The 21,605-nt window shown below is 39.5% G+C and overlaps 2 protein-coding genes across 6 annotated transcripts in view; both read right to left on the bottom strand.

Moving 5' to 3' along the window:
- LOC113671107 (uromodulin-like) overlaps positions 1-1,865 on the bottom strand; it is a 32,832-nt gene extending 30,967 nt beyond the window's left edge. For all 4 annotated transcript variants that reach the window (XM_089211158.1, XM_089211161.1, XM_089211151.1 and 1 more), the window contains exons 1-2: positions 1,655-1,865; positions 525-775 (exon numbers count right to left, since the gene is read on the bottom strand). In XM_089211158.1, coding sequence (XP_089067284.1) covers positions 525-775; positions 1,655-1,721 — 318 coding nt within the window. In that variant the 5' untranslated portion in view covers positions 1,722-1,865. The remainder of the gene's footprint in view (positions 1-524; positions 776-1,654) is intronic.
- A 1,820-nt stretch (positions 1,866-3,685) lies between these two features.
- Positions 3,686-19,827, bottom strand: LOC149053770 (uncharacterized). 2 transcript variants are annotated; one of them, XM_089211326.1, is made up of 4 exons: positions 19,354-19,827; positions 18,915-18,966; positions 14,229-14,342; positions 4,481-4,848 (listed from the first exon to the last, which is right to left on the bottom strand). In XM_089211326.1, the coding sequence occupies exons 1-4, from the start codon at positions 19,672-19,674 to the stop codon at positions 4,481-4,483; spliced, it is 855 nt and encodes a 284-aa protein (XP_089067452.1). In that variant the 5' UTR covers positions 19,675-19,827. The 2 variants fall into 2 exon arrangements, with proteins under 2 accessions (XP_089067457.1, XP_089067452.1); XM_089211331.1 differs by lacking the exons at positions 14,229-14,342; positions 18,915-18,966; positions 19,354-19,827 and adding exons at positions 6,111-6,162; positions 6,569-7,027 and having other exon boundaries at positions 3,686-4,848.
- Between the last annotated feature and the right edge of the window lie 1,778 nt (positions 19,828-21,605).

A 21,605-nucleotide genomic window follows, 5' to 3' on the forward strand; every position in this document is an offset into this window, starting at 1 on the left:
CTGAAACTGTCCTTTGAATAAAGCGACAAACCTTCAAAGAGGGAGGCTTCTTTGATTGTTCTATGAGAGGGTCCCAATGGGGTGGTGGCATTTATGGCTAACGATAAAAATTTTGGCCATTTTACCGCTAACGGTTAATAACCTCCATTATTATACATTAAACTTACTATGAAAACTCTCATTGGACGACAGCATACATTCAATTTACAATGGCAAATGAAGTTGACATTATCATGTCGATTTCAAAGTCTGCCTTGCTTCTAAGCCCGTCGTCCGCGTTGTGTTCTCACACTTATGACACACCCAGAGAGAAGTGTTTTCTTTTTCAGATTGTTTAAAAAAATGTATAATAAAACAATTATTTCAACAGTTAAAGTTTCTTTACGACTAACGATTAGAATTTGTCAATATTTACGCCTATTTTTAAGGCTTAACTTTTTGGCCGCTTTACGGCTAACGGTTATCCCTATAGAGATCCTTTTCTAGGTGCAAAAATTGTAAAATTATAGGAAACTTTTATATACCTCAGCTCCACGGTAAATGAAATTCACTCTCGGTTTTAAATCATCCGGATGTTGTATGTCTGTCGAATTGTTCAATTCACAGACTTCATCTCCTGCTACTCTCTTTCCAAAGTTGTACGATACGCATGCGTTCTCCAGATAACACTGAACTCTACACGAATGCTCAGAGTTTAAGGCAATTGTTCTTATGATGTGTTTTTCCAGCGCTGAGCCATCTTTAGCTTCCAAAAACTGCAGTATTCGGCAATCATCTGCAATAAATAGTATGTTTTGAAAATAAGACTTCGATAAGATCTCGCTATCAATTATTTAACGGCAGGTTGTTTCGTCATGTTATAAATTATAGCAGGATGTTATTTCAAAAATTTGGAAGAAAAAACGGACCGAGAAAACACATCGGCTGAGATACGCACTGAAGGCAGACGCCACACTTAAGAAAATTATCTCCGAAAGCCATCAGGGTTTTTTTAATTTTGAGAAACTGCTTTCCTGATGAAAACTGGAATTCGACTTATTGACATTTGAAAGGACCAAAATTATCATGAGAGTGACGTTCATCCATGAATGAGCTAAAACAATTAAGCAGGCCCGACCCGCTAATCTAACCACGATTATCAATAAGACAAATTATATCCATACTTTTAATAGTGGAAATTCGAATTGGGGGAAAAAACTTCCTTTTTTTAAGCCTTAATTTCTTATCACATGATTTATGTCAACAATTCATACGATTTCAAATTTAAAGCGTCATGATAAACCAACCATCCTTCATAAGAACAGATGAAATGTAAATTCTGCTTCAGCTACTCGACAAACGACAAATCATTTCCGCATTATTTACGGAAGAAGATGGTAGCTCTCCAAAGAGGCAGGGAGGTGTTTACTAACTCGCTTTTTCGTGTTTATTTCTAACAGACGCAGGGGTAAGCACGAACACCATACCCGATACAATTGTATAATTTTCTCAATAATAGCAAAAAGGATTTATCTTTTGGTCACTCGGCAAAGGAGGAACGAAGAATAACGCATTGATCATTGAAATGTTTCTTTATGAAAACAGGACCAAACGTACAGAACAAATCTTTAACTTAGTGAAGCATTTCGCTGATACAATCTATTTTTAAACTCACCTTCCGAAAGAACCACATAAACTGCAATCGTGAATAAAAAAAAATTGTTGATCAGTTGTTCCACCATAAGGAAAGATACCACTCCAAGTATCAACAATAAAACTGTTTTACACAGTTCCTCATTGGTTGAATTCTTTCTTGACAAAATACGAGCAGAACAGTTTGCCTCTCCAATATAAGTCCCTTTGCAATCACTGAGGATATGCCGTGATGAAAATAGAAATGATGTCACGTTTTCAGTGTTTATTAACGTTAATCGATGTTTGTTATCCTGGTGGGAGTTTCGCAATTGAATGGCAGCTTACGACATTGTTATCACAAATGTCACAAAATGAAGAGAAAATTCTATTAGAGCCACAAAATAACTTTTGGAGGTTAATCTATTCTAAGCGAAACGGATAAAAGACAACAATCACCTCTTCTCGGCGAAAATGGTGAGTGAAATAATAGTCGAACCTGCATTTGGTGGCGTCGTATTAAGCAGTCATTTGTCAAAGTCTCAATACAGGGTAATTTTGCAATATCAACTGAGTTAATAGCGTAATTTGGCCACCGTAGAGAGTTTAGCCCTTCGTTAGCCCTTCGTTAGCCCCTCGTCAGAACGAATGGGGGAATTGTGGATTTTTATCTCAGTCATTTTTTTCAAATCGGCTCTAATACCCCCAGCTGATTTTTCTTTTTCATTATTTAAGATAACTTCCCTCTCTAATCAGCCCCCCTCCGATAACGAACTTACGAGAAGAGAAAATGCGTCAAGAACACCAAGGTTCTCCTCTCCCCACCCTCCCCTCTACTTCTTTCTAGGACTTTTCTATCAATCTTCAATAATAGGTCCCCTCATACCCCTCCCTTGAGAAAATGAAAACTGTAACATAAAACGCGTCAAGATAATATTCCTATAAGGATGCTACGCTTATGGTTACACCGTAAAATTTTTGCTCAATGTTCAATACAAATTATGTTTGTGTTTATAAAAACCTCTGTTTTGATTTGTGTTGGTTTTTCAATCAAACAAATACATACTATGTACGATATTCACTGCAGCTAAGCCATAATTCACAGAAACATAAATTACTTCAATTCTATTTTTCAAAACGTTAATTAAACAACCCCACCATCGGATTATGACCTCAGCTAGCAGGCAAGCGGGAACTTAAGGTTTTCAGAGCGTTTACGACAACTAAGGATAGATGGAGTCACAATTCTATTAAACAATATTGATAAACACAGAGGTCAAACTTCTGCGAATGTACTAACGTATTATCCATTATGCTTTTAGGCCGTTGGAGCTCAGTGGTATCGATAAAAGCCATTTTAGCAGTAGACATTCCACGAGGTGGCTCTTCTTTCCACTATTTAAGAATGTTTGTTCTTGTGGAGGGAGGAAAACCGGAGGACCCAGAGAAAAACTCTCGGAGCAACGACAAGAACCAACGACAAACTCAAACCACATGTCTAATATCACTTTACCATTATTTTTCTGGGTCACAACATGAAACTCATGATTTATTGAAGAACGCAACTCATTTCTAGCTAAAGTCAACCTCTCCGGCTCCACACACGTCAGCTTTATTATGGTTTTCAATGGGATTGTGAGTCAGAGCAATGCCCCGAGGGTCATATCATAAAAGTCATTATTTTTCTTCTGTGGCTCACTTCAGTTTAGGAAATATAAACAAACTGATCCTTTGTTTTGCTGGCAGAAAACAACAGTTCGTTAAACGCTTTCGTTTGCTCATGTCGTCTTGTGAAATAGCCACCCGATGAGAAAATCTATCAACGTTATTGAATAATTAGCAATGTAGCTTCACAACAATCCTACATAAGAGACTCCTGCTCCATGCATAAGCCGATTTCAAACTCTTGGCAATTTTTGCATTTAAAAAGAAATTGGAAAAGAAATATCACTTGTCCTCAAAGCAGGCGTAATACACTCTCTGTAAATTTTGGTCAAATCGACTTAAAAGGGTTACAGACATTTTTTTTGATAAGGATTCGGTGAAGAAAGGACAAGTCGAAGAGGGCGCTAAGTGAAGAAAGATGAAATTTATTTCATACACTTTACAGAATTCTACCCTAACTAAATCATCACTTTGGGTCAACTTAAAATTGACAGATTAATTACCCTTTTTATCATGCAAAGCCTTGATCAAGTCCTCTAAATGTGCCAGGTATAAACCGTTTTCAATATAAATAATTAAATACCGTCAGAGGAGTTTCCTGCTGCCCTACCTATAATTTCATTTATCTATGGTCAGGTCGATCGCCATTATGAAAATTATATCATGATACATGATTTAATGATTGGGTCAACTGTAAACTGAAGTAACTGGAGCAAATATAATACATGCTGAAAGAATGACATTTCTCATGATGTTTATTCTATTTATTATGCAAAGCCTTGATCAAGCCCTCTAAATATGCTAAATATATAAAGCTTTCCAATAATTAAATACCTTCAGAGGAGTTTCCTGTTGCCCTATCTAGTTTTAAAAAAACTGCGAGCCATCGATCGCCAGCCATCACGCATTCGCACGCACTTATTTCTACTAATCACGTACGAGAGTGCAGTTTTGCGTGAGGTTCATTCCATTTAATATTCTGGGCTAAGAATAAAGAAATAGGAAGAGAAGAGAGAAAATACAGCCCTGATTCAAATTATCAAGCGTGAATCGTTCTATCCAGCTTTTTTTTCAGGAATGAGTTGGGGCCTTGGAATTTTAACCTGCAGCAGTTTAAAGTCTAAGATAGTCGTCTAAGGTAGCCAACAATAAGTGAGGATTTTATATCCATCGATTAAATGTCATTTAATCGATGGATTATAACCTAACTTTTTCCACAGTACCGACTAGGACAAATTGAAACTGGTTTCAATCTGTATACAAAGAAAGAGCTGCAATTCCGTACGTTGATCATAATGTTGTGGTAACAACAGTTGTGATAGCCACTAAAACAAACTTTTCTGGAAACGACTCCTTCATCAACTGTTGGGTGTGCTCCGTCCATCCAACCCGGCAAGTTCGTTCCACAACTTAAAGCGCCTGGAATGCATTGTGTAGCTATGCTTGTTCCAGCCCCCGCCGAGAATCTGTACCAGTCTTCTATCAAATTTCTATCACATTTTTTGCCGCGACCAAAATCGTTGCGTCGATCGGAGTCATTCAGAATCTTGTACTGATTGCATTCTGAGGCAGCTAAAAATGAAAATATATTGGAATACTCAAGCATGCGGCTTTATCAAATGCGAAATGTTCTGATATGTCATAAAAGATGGTGGAGGCAAGGACATGGGCACCAAAACATTTTTTTTTGGGGGGGGGGGGTGGAGGGAATTTGAAAAATGATGGGTTCATATTTTCTCATATTCAGAGTCGCTCAAAACCTTGAACTGATGACGTTCTGAGATACTTGAACATTAAGGTCCTTCAAAACATTCATGCACCTGATGATATAAGGAGTGTAAAAATTTAAACAACTGTCTCGGAGAATAATTGTGCCAAAGGACGACAACAGTAAAGACAACAATATATCTGTTATTCCATTACTGCATCAATTAATCAAATAAATTCAAGAGGACCCGCAAAAAATATGCCACGATAATCAACGGTATTATACTGTAGAAAAGGGCAAAAATACAGAGCAACACACGTTGATTTTTTCTTTCTTGCGTTTGTTAGGCTTGACTTGTAAAGAAGTGAACTTTTACGCGCGACAGAGTTTTTAGTTGGTCACATAAAACACTCAAATGGTTTCGTTCGTGTTGTTTCGTCATTCGTGTACTCCTTATGCGATCGATATGATGCACAGATAAGGCCGTACGATATATTTTGCAATCTAAAATCGAATGAGTGAAATAATAGTGAGATAATAAATCCCTTATTCGATGGTTTAACATATAACACGAGAGGACATTTTTCTCATTTCTGGTATTTTTCTACACAACTTTTACGTAAAATACCACACAAGTCGCAAAAACGACGGGCCGTCCTCGTCTCCAATGCAATGTGGAGAACGCACACGAAAGTAATTAACAGTAAACAGCCGTTACGAGCATATTGTCGGCTCTAAATTTTAATCCCAGAATTCCCTTGTTTCAATTACATGCATGACGTAAAGTGACAATAGTGTCACACGACACTACAATCCTTAATAGACCTGGAGATGGACAGATGCTCCGTTTACGACTGAAACCGAAGCCTCTGTTTTCACCTGTCCACACTAAAAAGAATCGTTTTAAAACGGTGCGTTTTCAAAAGACTCCACTTTTGAAACCGCTTTCGAAATTTCCCGTTTGTATCAAAGTATTCGGGCGTTTAAGTATGGATGACCGGCAAAAACACATCAAAAAGTATGCGTTTTCAAACAAAAACGCAGTAGTGTGGCACGGGCCTAAATTTACCATGGTCTGTCTAATTATATGAAATAGTTATTTGTGCAAACTGAAAATGTGAGTTACCGTATTGACATAGAGGTCCAGTGAGGCCTGCAGCACAAGGAGGTTGATGTCTCTGACGGAAAAAATACAAATGAAAATTGCACCATTAATTCACAAGTTTAAGTCTGTAGCTGAAAATATCACAAACAAAATATGATCTTCCCACCAGCTGGACAAATTTGTGTTTCCGAAGTGAAACCCTGTTAAAGTAAAAACATGTAAAGATTACAGTTTTTAAATTTGGACTAAAACACGGGAAGAGAAACCAAGTTTAAAGGTTTAACGGTTGAACAGGACAGACTTAGAATTCTTAGTAAACCGTCACATACCCCCCCCGAAAAAAGACAATATCCAAAAAATCCCCCGAGTCCGTCAAGTATTCACGGCAGCCATTTCCAGCAGCATTACAAAAATTGATAAAAGGAAACGTTTCCAGCTTCTGATGGGTTATGCAAGGCTTAAATTAAAGAACTATGTACCTTCACGAGCAAAGAGAATGTCACCCCTTTTTGATCATCAAGGTTTGTATTCTGATCGACGTATCCATGTTTGTTTAGTTCGCAAGTTCCTTTCTTGTTCACCTCGGATAGCTCTCTGAAGTTTGTTGAAGTACACCACGAGTTTCTGAGGCACCAATGATTGCATGACATAAAACTGGGAGATTGAAACTGTTTAACGACATGACCATTAAGCCGAGTATTTTCTCGCGTCTTAAAGAGAGCCGAATTAGTAGAAGTGACGTGTTTTGGAAACATTATTCCTAGAACAAGGATCAAAAAGACATTTTTCGCTGCACCCATCACTCGACGAACACGCACAAAGTCAATCGTGACTTAGAGTAAAACTCAAGAATCCTTTTTCTTCCTTCCTAAGCAAAACTCAAGTTGAAATGCGAGGGGGCAATTCGTCGATTCCTGCTAACAGGCGTTCACCATCCTACGTCTGGGAAAATTAAGAGAGACATTTGACCACATAGAGGCGTTTTAATTACAATATCCTTGACATGTACTATTTTCAAATGAATAATTAAGTTTATTCATTCCACGTTAAAATTTTGTATTCAGCTTCTTGTCGTCAGGCAGCGCTATTGTGTTTCAATTACAGTAAATGTTTTTCTCGTCAAGTGCATTTCACAAAGAGACTCGAGAAAGCAAGAAGGAATGAAAGCAAGAACCAACAACAAACTCAACCCACATGTCTAATATCACTTTACCATTATTTGTGCTAGTCAAAACACGAGACTCATGATTTATTGAAGAACGCAACTCATTTTTGGCTCACATCAACCCATCCGGCCCCACACATGTCAGCTTTATTATGGTTTTCAACGGGATTGTGAGTCAGAGCAATGCCCCAAGGACCATATCTATGGGCGGCCGTCACCACCAAAAATACAAGGATGTCAAATAGATCAGCAAATACAAAGATGGTATAAGGATCAGCTGCAGGATAGCATAGCTAATAAAGGAATGGCATGGCCAAATTATAGACAGTCTAGTTTTCCTTCGTGAAACAGAACACCCTAAACATGAATAGTTTAGCCAAATGAGAAACGGTCTAGTAGCCCATGTTGAGTTGGAACATGAGATTGTGAAATGGACTAGCTTAATTACGAATAGCTTAGCACTCATTTGCAATACAGTACTCAAACGGTGTAGCGTTGCGTTAAACGGCTCAGGGTAACGTCGAGTAGCACAGCGTACGCACAAACGGTGTAGCGTCGCGTCAAATGGCTCAGCGTAATTTAGAATGGTACAGCGTACACACATATGGTGTAGCGCTGCGGGAAATGGCTCAGCGTAATGTCGAATGGTACAACGTACATAAAAACAGTGTAGCGTTGTGTGAAATGGCTCAGCGTAATGTCGAATGGTACAGCGTACATACAAACAACGCCTTTGTTTGGAGGCTTGGCATATTAACTCCGCCCACGCTCCTTTAAATCGTGACGATTTGCGGTTTGCTTCCTGACGCCTATTTACACCTCGTCAGAAAAAAGGCCGCTAATTAGTGATCATATAAAAGGACCTCTTGTTGCAGCGTTTAGATCACCCCTGATGAAGGCACTAGACAGGAGTGTCGAAACGTTGGGTCTATGAATTGTAACTTCTTCGGTTACATTCATTAAATCTGCAAACCAGAGTAGCATCAAACTATGTCTTGGAAACTTTTTGCATTTAACAAGAAATTGGAATAGAAATGGCACGTTTCCTCAAAGCAGGTGTAATACATTCTCTGTAAATTTTGGTCAAATCGACTTTAAAGGGTCACAGACATGTTCAAATTATTCTCAGGGATTTTTTTGATAAGCATTCGGTATAGAAAGGACAAGTCAAAGAGGGCGCCAAGTGAAGAGAGATGAAATTTATTTCACACACTTTATAGAACTCTACCCTAAAGAACTATCACTTACAGTTGACAGAAGTAACTAATTGAAGCAAGTGCAATACATGCTGAAAGAATGACATTTCTCATAAAGACTACCCTTTTTAGCATGCAGAGCCTTGATCAAGCCATCTAAATATGCCAAATATAAAAAGTTTTCAATATAAATAATTAAATACCGTCAGAGGAGTTTCCTGTTGCTCTACCTATTAGTTTTATTTATCTTTAGTCAAGTCGAAACCGCGCGCCATCGATCGCGAGCCATCACGCATTCGCACGCTCCTATTTCTACTTATCACGCACGAGAGTGCAGTTTTGCGTGAGGTTCATTCCATTGAACATTCTGGGCTAGGAATAAAGAAATTGGAAGAGAGAGGAGAACATACAGCTCTGATTCAAATTATAAAGCGTAAACCGTTCTGTCCCTTTTTAACTAAGAGCGAGTTGTAAATATGATGTGGAGGATGGCACTCGCTCGCTCGCTCGATTGGTCGATTTCTGTAAACTCTTTTTCTTTTTTAGGCTTTTGAGTGCATTTGATAGTTTTGGCGAGTAATAAATGGCGACCTTTGTTGCTAAGAATAGTGGTGGGGTGGAAAAGAATGATAATCTTAAAAGAGTTTATTTTTTTCGTTTTAGTTTCAACAAGCTGCGCTAGCGGGCAGGCGTGCGAGGATTCACACTGAAATAAGAGAACAACCTTCGTTTTTCATAAAATTGTAATTTACAATCCTTGAACTTGAAAACAATCCGAAGATTCATTAAAAATATCACTTACTCCGAAGCGCTCGGAGTTTACAGGCGTTCAAAAGCTTTTCCTGTTATGGCGTGACATTGGGAACAAAATCGATCATTACATTTCGTATCGCGTGTTTTTCTGTGTGAAGCAACAGAAGGTGCCGGCGAAATTACAGGTTAACACGAAAATCAAATAACACCTAAACAAATAATTTTGGCTACCGATTTTCAGTGAATTGTTAAAGAATAATTTTCTTTTAAGTTTCAAGACAATTTGAAGATTCAGAATAAATATTACGTACTAAAATGCGAAAGTTGTACACCACAAAATTGATAAATAGGCCTGAAATGAAATTCTATCTTGTTCTTGATTATACGTTGTCTAGCACGTGACCAAAATCTACCCAGGCGGAAATTCAAAATGAGAGTGGGGCAGTCTAGGCTTAGTTATTTTACTCAAAACTCGTTCCCGTTTGTCTTATTCGATAAAGAGGGAATCCTTGATGTTTTCATTAAAACAGTACTGCCTTGATTTTCCAACATTTACAATGATAGACAGTAAATTTCACTTTTCACTCACATTTGCTTACAACCTTTTCTTTTGAACCAGAAACAAAAATGATATATGTTTAAAACACATGACATCATCCACCCTTGTCAAATGTAACAGCATGATCATTACTGGGATACCTGTGGTAGCCCAGTCATAAAATGCCTTTGTTTTTTTATCGTCTTTTTTTTTTTTTTCCTCCGCCACAAAATGGAAAAATTGCGCAATAGTACCCAGAGGTCATTGGGCCCTCAACACCATGACAACTAACTGTGATCCAATGAGGTGTTCACATGCTGATCACGCGTGTTATCTTGATGATGATTAACGTTGTCATACACGGACAGGGCCGGGTCACATGACGAATCACGTGATTTTTTGCTAATAAAACTCTTTGGTCAGTTGTTTTGTATTTCAACGTATTTGGATTGCGATCTCCTGGGCATTATGGCGCAAACGCACAAAATACTTACAGACGCATATACAAAAGCGTATTAATCGCAGCTAATCCACACACAGGCGGCCCAAGCTCCAGCTGTGAGATGATCATCTTACGCAATAACGGTCATGGCGGAATTATAAGAGTTTGTATAGGAATATTTACGAGCGCTCTAAGGAATAAAAAAATACGTCAAGTTCTCAAAAAAAATATCTCACCTCGCTTCCACAGCGTATTGCTTGTTATCTGACCGCTTCTTTGATGAAAAGGGCCCATTTGAGCGAGTTGTTCATTTCGAGGTTTTCAACGTACATAAGAAAAGCCCAAGGCTGAACACTCCATTTCCAAACGCCTGATCCGAGAAGCGAAAAATCCAAGCTCAAAATGACCGGGCGGCCACAAATCCAACGCAGAATCCAAGCACATATACTGTAGTTTCATTTCAATTCACTACAAACTCAATCTTCCCCGTGCAACCGACGCTAAGCCGCAGTTTGCTTCAAAAATTTCTAGTTTAGAGGTTTCTAACAGCCCGCGACCACATCAACCTTGACACACGACCGTTGAAACCCTACCTCCTTTTCAAACTGAGCCTCGCCGGGGACCACACCGTCAGTTATTATTAATAAATTGTTTTAGAACCACGGGTCCCCCCCGGTCGAAATCGATCAAGAGGCTGGTCGGTCCCCGGCGAGGTGATCCAAAACCCTGTGTTTTTTTGTGAATAATGTTATTATGTTAAATATTGTTTACGCAATTGTCTTGTCACAGGCGGCCCAAGCTCACGTCTCGAGAAAAAGCCCACGATTAATTCATGAACGCGTCACGCGTTGTGTGACTCGGTGTTAAGTTACGAGAGGAACTGTTGGAAATTTGAACACGTTCAGTAAGGAATAGTATAGGGAACGAAGTATGGTCGATTTACAACGATACATATTTCGAAATATGAACATTTTTCTCGTAAAATCAATAAAACTTACTCATACCCTGTGTATCCGTTGTATTTTCTGGCGATTTCTGCCGTTTTAAGCTTGCTTTACCATCACTGTTATTCACGTCATCTACTTTTATTACGTTGGAAAAATTTGTACAGACATCACACCAACCAACTCGCGCGCAAAGTAAGAAGACTATATTGAAGGCTTGAAATAATATTGCGATCGATTTTCATCAAGAAATGGGCCAGGAATATTCCACAATAGTGCAAATAATCGTGAAGGGTAAGCTGTAAGATGACATGTTATTATATACCAGACGTAAAAACTCTTCAGATTCTTAGTCTGCATTTTGTACCCACTCTGCAGTCTGCAGTCCATATTTTGTATCCGGTCTGCAGTCTGCTGTCTGCATTTTGTACTAACAGGTATCTGTGGCACCAATACAGTTTATTTTTGGTTACATTCATTCGCAAAACACACATAATCTACCTCAAAATACCTGTGAGTGAGGTAATTCGACATTTTCGTTCTTTCCCACATTAATATTCTTCTCTCCTTTTGTAAGAATGTAGACATCACTCACAATGTTTCAAGTAATCCACCCAACCTACAAAAAATAACTCTTGCATGCATAGCATGCCTATGTTTTGAAATAGGTGTATGCCTTTGGCCAGACTTGAGCGCACTATTTCAGTATACTACTCCGACACCCGTAGTATCACTACACTTAATTCCAAGGATCCAGTACCATCCAGGTATCCCAGTTGATCACAAAACAAGTTATTGCTTACCAACGTTCGCGGACTTTAGCGAGGATTACAGTCTAACTTGTCTTCTATTCAAAAACGATCTTGATCACACGGGGTCTTATCCTGAACCGAAACGTTTACTATAATTTTCTGTCTAAAAGGAACTAATCACTTAGGTGTCAATCTAACTACAAAGTATTTCGCAGCTTTTCCCGGAAGCAGTAACATTTAGCTTCAACGGAAGCAGTTATACTAGCGACAGGGAAAGTCAAAGACACAATAAAGTTAAGAAAGATGCACTTAATTACAAGTATTAAAAAAAACTTATACCTTCAAGAACAATAACTTAGTGTAAGCATCAAAATTACATCGTCTTTTATCATATACTGATTGGAGTAGTTGCTAACTGAAGGAACTAAAGTAAACATCTATAATACCTGCTGAGAGAATAGCATTTCTCATAAATTTTACGCTTATAATTCTGCATAGTCTTGATCAGGCCTCCTTAATATCCTAAATGAAAATTCTTAAAAAAGGACGAACTGTTTTAAAGTTAAGTTTCATTCTTGACGTGTTCGTGGTATCTGAATTAGTTCAACGGCACGTTAAACAAACGGATAAAGATCAAGGTATAACGATATACAGTATCCTTAAAAACAAGATTTGAGTTTCAGCCTCTAACTTTTTCCACAGTACCGGCTGGCACAAAATTGGACCGGTTTCAGTCTGTATACAAAGAAAGAGCTGCAATTCCGTACGTTGATCATAATGTGGCGGTGACAACAGTTATGATAGCCATGAAAACAAACTTTTCTGGAAACGACTCCTTCATCAACTGTTGGGTGTGCTCCGTCCATCCACCCAGGCATGTCCGTTCCACATCTATGGAGTGGTAGGCAGTGAGTAGGTATACTCGTTCCAGCCCCCGCCCAGAATCTGTACCAGTCTTCTGTCAAATTTTTATCACATTTTCGGTCACCGCGACCAAAATCGCTGTGTCGATCGGAGTCATTCAGAATCTTGAACTGATTGCATTCTGAGGCAGCTAAAAATGAAAATGTACTGGAATACTCAATCATTTGGCTTTATGAAAAGCGAAATGTTCTGATATCTCATAAAAGATGGCGAAAGCGAGGACATGGGCACCAAAACAATTTTGGGGGGCGGTGGGGGTGGGGAGAATTTGAAAAAAGGTGGGTCCATATTTCCTTCAGATTCAGAATCGCTCAAAACCTAGAACTGATGACGTTTTGAAATACTTGAACATTTAGGGTCCTTCGAAACATTCATGCACCTGATGATATCAGGAAAGAAACGTTTTATATTTCCTTTCATATTTCCTTTAGATTCAGAGTCACTCAAAACCTTGTACCGATGACGTTCGGAGATACTTGAACATTGAATGTCCTTAGAAACATTCATGCAACTGATGATATCAGGAGTGTTTAAACAGCTGCCTCGTAAACAGCACCGGGGAATAATTGTGCCAGAGGAAAATAACAATAAAGACAACAGGATATCTGTGAATGCACTCATTATTCCATTACGGCGTCAATTCACCAAATACGTTCATGAGGACGCGCGCAAAATATGCCAAGGTAATAAACGGTATTACACTGTAGAACAGGGCAAAAATACAGAGCCACAAAGTAATCCCAAGGAACGATCCAAACTTTGATTTTTTTTTTTGCGTTTTTTAGGCTTGACTTGTAAAGAACCGAACTTTTACGAGCGACAGATATTTTCGTTGGTCACATAAAACTCTTAAATGGTTTCATCCGTGTTGTTCTCGTCTTTCTTGAACTCCTTATGTGATCGATACGATGCACAGATAAGGCCGTCCGATATATTTCGCAATCTAAAATCAAAATAGTGAAATAATAGTGAGACAATAAATCATTTATTCGATGGTTTCAGATATAACACGAGCGGGCATTTTCTTCATTGCTCGTATTTTCCACACAACTACTACATAAAATACTACACAACTCCAAAAATATCGACGCGTACTCCGAATTAAACCATCGAATAAGGTGTAGTTATAAAAAGCCAAAGAAGTTATTCTATTTTCTTTTTATGGAACATACATTCAAACAATAATGACACTATTTACCCTCGATCCCACGTGTAACATAGAGCATGCGCTCAAAATGGTCGAAGGAACACTTAACGTTTCCGAAGGCTTTATTTTTGGCCGGTCATCCAAGTTAAGGGGTCAAATATGTACAGAGGATCGGTCCTGCTGCTGATCCTAACCCTAGAGTCTTTTGCGTATGAACATGAAGAACTATTTCAAAATATTCCGTTCGCTCTTAAAGAACGAACGTAAGAATCACTAACCTATATCACACAGAGTTCCAAGGAACCCCCTAGAGCAGTCACACTTGAATCCATTCACAAGATCTCGGCATGATCCTCCATTGTAACAAGGATTAGGACTGCATTCGTTTATATCTGCAATTCCAATTGTGATTGGCTTAGCTAAGCACGATTCGCTACCTTACGTGTCGCTCCAATGTTTTGTTTGGGGAATCAATATGTGCTGCATGGGACGACTAATTACTCGCGAGACAAGAGTGGTTGCTTTAAAAACAAGAAAAAACTCGCGACGTAGGATTGTTATTTTAAGGTAGCCCAGTGACTTCAGAAACGGGAGTAATCTTTGTTATGTGGAGAACGAACGCGAAAGTAATAAAAAATAAACGGCCATCACGAGCACATCGTCTGCTCTCTATTTAATCTCAGAATTTCCTACTTTAAATGACATGCATGACGTAGTGTGATGCTAGTGTCACACGACACTACATTCCTGTTTTCCTTTAGCTAAAGAATTCGTACACAAAATTGTAGACAAAACATCTGTAACAATAGTAAGACAAAATAAAAAAACTGCTCTCAAATTAAGACTGAAACGACTGAAAGTTACGGAGTACTGTGTCTTCTTAATAAGGAATGTTCGTAAGTCTTTCTTAGTAAGACATGTCTGAAATTAGAAATGTTCAACAACAATGCTCGTAATCAACGTAAGTATTAAACAATATCTGATCAAATCTCTTGAATAAGTCTCTTCGTAGGCTTGGGCAATCGGGTAGACCTTCGAAGCACGACTTCAGTCGAGGTCTCGGCACAATCGGTAGGGTCAATAGGCCCAGGGTCTGCAAACTTCTGACACGAGGTAGGTGCAGAAGACAGGGAACTGGTTTCCATGTCAACATCAATAGTAGATTCCTCAAGCGAAATAACGGTGTGACGGGTTCACCAGTCAGAAACCTCTTGAAGTGTGATGAATTGCGAGTCACTTTCGAGTTAGGACCTTCTACTGTTAACATGCTTTGATTCTTGTCTGTGACAATAAGTGGAGTGGGTTGATAAGGTGTTGACAGCTTTCCTCGCCTTGGCTGTTTCACTAAAACAGTGTCTCAAACTTGGATGTCACATTCTCTGATAGCTCCCTTAGATTCAGCATGACACTTCATCTTCAACTTTTGTTGGGCATCTTGTTCACGCAAAGCTACAGGATCATACCCAAGTCTGTAGACATCACTACAGGGCATGGTAGCTTGACCCTGATTGGTCGTCCAAAGAGAGCAGTAGCTGGGGCAACAACAGTAGTACTATGAGGGGTCGCACAGTAGTTGCGGAGAAACTGATACATTTGTTGCTTCCTCTTTGTAGTGGTGCGAAGTACCTTTCCAAAACACCTCATGAGCCTTTCAACTTCGCCATTTGCCTCTGGCCATAAGGGGGTGTTTTTTCGGAATGCAAAACCAAGATAGTCAGCAAATTGTGCAAACTCATGCCCATTGAAGGAACGACCGTTGTCAGTTTTCACGACTTCAGGAACACCATAGGCAACAAATGTGCGGTCCAGCTTGGGAATCACAGCTTTAGCAGCAGTTGAATGCACAATCTCAATATTAGGGAACCTAGAGTAGTCATCTATCACGACAAGAACATAGAGCCCAGCCACTTCGCAGAAGTCGATGCTGACTTGGTGCCAGGGACTACAAGGTAACTGAGTCATTTTCAGAGTTTCATTACATTTCGCGGGAAGGCTTCGGTGTAGCAATGTGACATTTTTAACAATGGAATCAACAACACTGTCCATTCTGGGAAACCAAATCTTTGAACGTTACAGGCTACTTGTCTTAACTATTCCTTGGTGGCCCTCATGAACTAATTCTACCATTCGCTTCTGATGAACTTCAGGTATCACCATGCGGTTTCCACGGAGCACAATTTTCCCATCCACTGAGATCAGTTCATTACGGACTTTCGCAAAGATTTTGAGAGTGCTTGTGTCGACAGTTGTCGATCCTTGCTGAGGCTTGTGAAGTCGGGCTATTGAAGATTTGCAGCACGGGCTTGTGGTCTGTCAACACTTTGAAGTGGCTTCCAAGTAAGTACATACGGAAATGATGGCAACTCCAAGCAATGGCCAAGGCTTTACGCCCTATCTAAGAATAGCGTTTCTCCACACTTGAATGAGCTTTGCTGCCATATGAATTGACTTTACCATCCTGAGTTAAGACAGCACCCAATCCGACAGGGCTAGCATCCACCAGTAGGACTGTTTTCTTTCGCGGGTCAAAATAAGTCATGACGTCGTCAGATGTAGGATTGTTTTTGAGCCTGTCGACAACTGTTTGATGGACCTCTCTCATTTGAATAAAACTGTTGTGAGTGAGCTCACGTCAGGGGGGCAACGATGTCTGCATAATCACGAATAAAGCGAGACATATAATTGGTCATGCCTGACAGACTACGAACGTCGATCACAGAAGAAAGTGGATCTGCTTTCTGAGTTGCTTCTATCTTTGCGGGATCAGGAGACATTCCTCTACCACTGAAGACCAGTCCAAAAAAGTTGATATCTTTACACAGACTTAAGTTTAATTTCTTATCGCGAGTCAGCACTGCATGGAGGGTCTTGTGTTCCTTTCTGTTTACACCATAAATTATGACATCATCACTGATTTTTTTCCCATTGGGAATTTCACTAATAGCTGAGGCAATCACATCTTGAAACATTTCTGCAGCAGCATTGATTCCAAAACTGAGGCGTTTGTATCTAAACAAACCAATGGGATAAAAAACGTGCTAATATGTCGTGAATCAGGATGCAGGGGTAGCTGGAGTTAACCTTGGTTCAAATCCAATCAAGAATTGGCATAGGATGTCGCACTCAGCATATGGCTTTGTTGGCTTCCCTCATGTCTACACACAGTCGAACACTACCAGGTTGTTTGGGCTTTGGGACAAGAACAACTGGGGAGACCCATGGTGTTGGTCCCACAGCAGGTTCAATGATATCCTCTTTGAGAAAGAACTTCACACAAACTTCCAGGTTCTTTCTTTGACGGTAAGGGATTCTTCTGTGTGACTGATGTACCGGCTTTACACTTTCATTGATGTATAGCTTAATTTAAACATTATTCATTTTTCCAAGGCCAGCGAACAGGCTAGGGTGCCTTATGAAAATGTTTTTCTCCACTGAGACGGCATTAGCAGTGCGAAGTAGGAACCCAGAGTTGACTGCGCTGCACTTAGACTCCACTAAAGCAAAGAACTTGCCTAAAACGTGGAACGGATCACTGGAGTTGTAAACATACACCCTAGTATCACAAGACTTCAGTTTCACATTACACACCTTCGAAGCACTCAAGCTCAGAATGTTTTCACTCGCTCCAGGGTCAACCAGGAAATTGCGCTTGAAACCATTGACCTTTAGTGAGACAAACGGAGCACTAACCTTATTGACGGGCGTTTCTACCCTGGATCCCGTACCCGTCATCAGAACTCGACGGCGTTTCACGTGGCATAGATCTTCTTCTCTTTGGTGGAGATCGGCTGTGACTTGACGACTTTGTACGACAACACTTCGCGTAGTAACCATATTTGTGACGAACACCACCGTGACTTGCAATTTCAAGCAAGTCAACCTTTCTTCTGATCGTGTGGCCTGCTTTCACTGCATTCGTAGCACGAACGTTTCTTCTGAGGAGTTACTGGCGGCTGAGGTAACACAGAATTGGCACTTTCCAAAGGTTCAATGTCCTTCGGCTGTTTTTCGGACACGTCGAGCGCTCTTGCTTCATCTAAAAATGCATCGAGGGTCATCGTCCCATCTGTTGTTGCTTTATGGCGCAAACATTGGGACGAACAAGATTGAGTGTTAGTTAGCAAACTCACATGTAGATGCCAGTTGATGTAAACGAGAGTGACAAGCATTCATCGACTCACCGTGGATTCTGTTTGGCTTGCCGAAAATTGTAAATATCATGCTCGACATTCTTTTTGGGGTCGAAGTACTCGGTGAGTTTCTCTTTCGCCGTTTCAAAATCAGCTCCGCTCTCCGGCAAAGTTTCGAAGATGTCACACACCTCTTCTTCAGCATAATAAAGTAAAAAAGCGCTTTGCCTCGTTTTTTCCTTGATGTCAGCAGCAACAAAACAGATTTTCGAGCCGCTTGATCCATCGTTGAGCGATTGCACCATCTGCGTGTATATCGAAGGAATCGAAGCTTGGAAGACAAGAAGCCATCATAAAGACTACGGAGATTGACCTGAAACGACGTGCCGTCCTCGTTGCCAAAGTAATGTGGAGAACGAACCCGAAAGTAATTAACAGTAAACGGCCGTTACGAGCATATGGTCTGCTCTCTATTTTAATCCCAGAATTCCCTTGTTTTAATTACATGCAGGACGTAAAATGACGTTAGTGTCACACGACACTACAATCTAAATATACTTGGAGATGGACAGATGCTCCGTTTCCACCTGTCCACGTTAAAAAGGAGCGTTTTAAAACGGTGCGTTTTCAAAAGACTCTACTTTTGAAACCTCTTTCGAAAGTCCCCGTTTATGTCAAAGTATTAAGGCGTCGAAGTATGGATGACTGGCGAAAACACGTCAAAAAGAATGCGTTTTCAAACAAAAACGAAATAGTGTGGCGCGGGCCTAGATTTACCACGGTCTGTCTAATTATATGAAATAGTCATTTGTACAAACTGAAAATGTGAGTTACCGTATTCACATAAAGGTCCAGTGAGGCCTGCAGCACAACGAAGGTGATGTCCCTGACGGGTAAAATACAAATGAAAATTGGATCGTTAATTCACAACTTTAAGTCTGTAGCTGAAAATATCATAAACGAAATATGATCTTCCCGCAAAACAATTGTGTGTTTCTGAAATGAAACCCTGCAGAAGTGAAAACATGTGAAGGTTACGATTTTAAAATTTAGACTAAAACACATAAAGAGAAACCAAGTTTAAAGATTGAAAGGGATAGACTTAGAATTCTTAGTAAACCGTCGAATACTTAAAAAAAAAACAATATGCAAAAAACCTCCCTCTGTCAAGTATTCATGGCAGCCATTTCCAGCAACATTACAAAAATTGATAAAAGGAAAACTTTCCAGCTTCTGATACGTTATGCAAGGCTTAAATTAAAGAACTATGTACCTTCACGAGCAAAGAGAATGTCACCCCTTTTTGATCATCAAGGTTTGTATTCTGATCGACGTATCCATGTTTGTTTAGTTCGCAAGTTCCTTTCTTGTTCACCTCGGATAGCTCTCTGAAGTTTGTTGAAGTACACCACGAGTTTCTGAGGCACCAATGATTGCATGACATAAAACTGGGAGATTGAAACTGTTTAACGACATGACCATTAAGCCGAGTATTTTCTCGCGTCTTAAAGAGAGCCGAATTAGTACAAGTGGCGTGTTTTGGAAACATTATTCCTAGAACAAGGATCAAAAAGACATTTTTCGCTGCACCCATTACTCGACGAACACGCACAAAGTCAATCGTGACTTAGAGTAAAACTCAAGAATCCTTTTTCTTCCTTCCTAAGCAAAACTCAAGTTGAAATGCGAGGGGGCAATTCGTCGATTCCTGCTAACAGGTGTTCACCATCCTACGTCTGGGAAAATTAAGAGAGACATTTGACCGCGTAGAGGCGTTTTAATTACAATATCTTTGACATGCACTATTTTCAAATGAATAATTAAGTTTATTCATTCCACGTTTAAATTTTGTATTCAGCATCTTAGGATTACAGTAAATGTTTTTTTCATCAAGTGCATTTCACAAAGAGACTCGAGAAAGCAAGAAGGAATGAAAGCAAGAACCAACAACAAACTCAACCCACATGTCTAATATCACTTTACCATTATTTGTGCTAGTCAAAACACGAGACTTGAAGAACGTAACTCATTTTTGGCTCACATCAACCCATCCGGCCCCACACACGTCAGCTTTTATTATGGTTTTCAATGGGATTGTAAGTAAAAGCATGCCCCAAGGATCATATCATAATAGTTATTATTTTTTTTCTGTGGCTCACTTCAGTTTAGCAAATGTAATCAAACTGACCCTTTTTTTTTGCTGGTAGAAAGAACAGTAGAACAGTTCGACAGCCACCTCTTTGTATGCCACCCGTTAAACGCTTTGTTTGCTTATGTTCTTGTGAAATAGGCACCCACGGAGAAAATATATCAACGTTTTTTGATAATTGGAAGTATAGCTTCACAACAATCCTAAATAACAGACTCCGCTCCATGCAAAAGCCGATTTCAAACTCTTAGCAACTTTTTGCCATTAACAAGAAATTGGAATAGAAATAGCACGTTTCCTCAAAGCAGGTGTAATACATTCTCTGTAAATTTTGGTCAAATCGACTTTAAAGGGTCACAGACATGTTCAAATTATTCTCAGACATTTTTTTGACACCCATTCGGTATAGAAAGGACAAGTCAAAGAGGGCACCAATTGAACAGAAATTAAATTTATTTCACACACTTCATAGAACTCTACCCTGAAGAACTATCACCTACAGTTAACAGAAGTAACTAATTAAAGCAAGTGCAATACATGCTGAAAGAACACATTTCTCATGAAGATTGCTCTTTTTATCACGCAAAGCCTTGATCAAGCCCTCTAAATATGTCACATAAAAAGTTTTCAACATGAATAATTAAATACCGTCGGAGGAGTTTCATGTTGCACTACCTACAGTTTTATTTATCTTTAGTCAGGTCGAAACCGCAAGCCATCGATCGCGAGCCATCACGCACTCGCACGCACGTATTTCTACTTATCACGCACGAGAGCGCAGTTTGCGTGAGGTTCATTCAATTGAACGTTCTGGGCTAAGATTTAAAATAAGAAGAGAAGAGAGAAAATACAGCTCTGATTCAAATTATCGAGCGTAAACCGTTCTATCCAGCTTTTTTGTTTTGTTTTCAGGAATGAGTTAGGGCCTTGAAATTTTGACCAGCAGCAGTTAAAAGTCTAAGACGGCCGTTTAAGATAGCCAACTATAAGTGAGGATTTTATATCCACAAATTAAATGTCAGCTAAGTCACTGCGCAAGTAGAACTCTGAAAAACTTCAGCCCTTGAAATGTTTTGAACTCATATTCACTGTTGCTGAAAGCCAAAGACAACTAGGAAATAGGATATGTTATGTAAGATGGAACGGCCTTCCCCAACCGGAATGAAACAGTTCTATAAAATACCTATAAAAAAATTTATCTTCCCCATTCGTTTTAAGAGACCCCGATCCATTTGTAAGCCGATCTTACGCTCGCTATGACCATTTCCGTTTACTATAACAGGACTTTATGTAACAAGTAGCTCGAGGCCTCAAAGCAGCTCCAATACTTTCTCTGCAAGTTTTCGTCAAATTTGAATATATGTATCACAAATGAG

The sequence above is a fragment of the Pocillopora damicornis genome, chromosome 1 (genome assembly GCF_964200805.1).
Source record: "Pocillopora damicornis chromosome 1, jaPocDami1.2, whole genome shotgun sequence".
Classification (NCBI taxonomy): Eukaryota; Metazoa; Cnidaria; class Anthozoa; order Scleractinia; family Pocilloporidae; genus Pocillopora; species Pocillopora damicornis.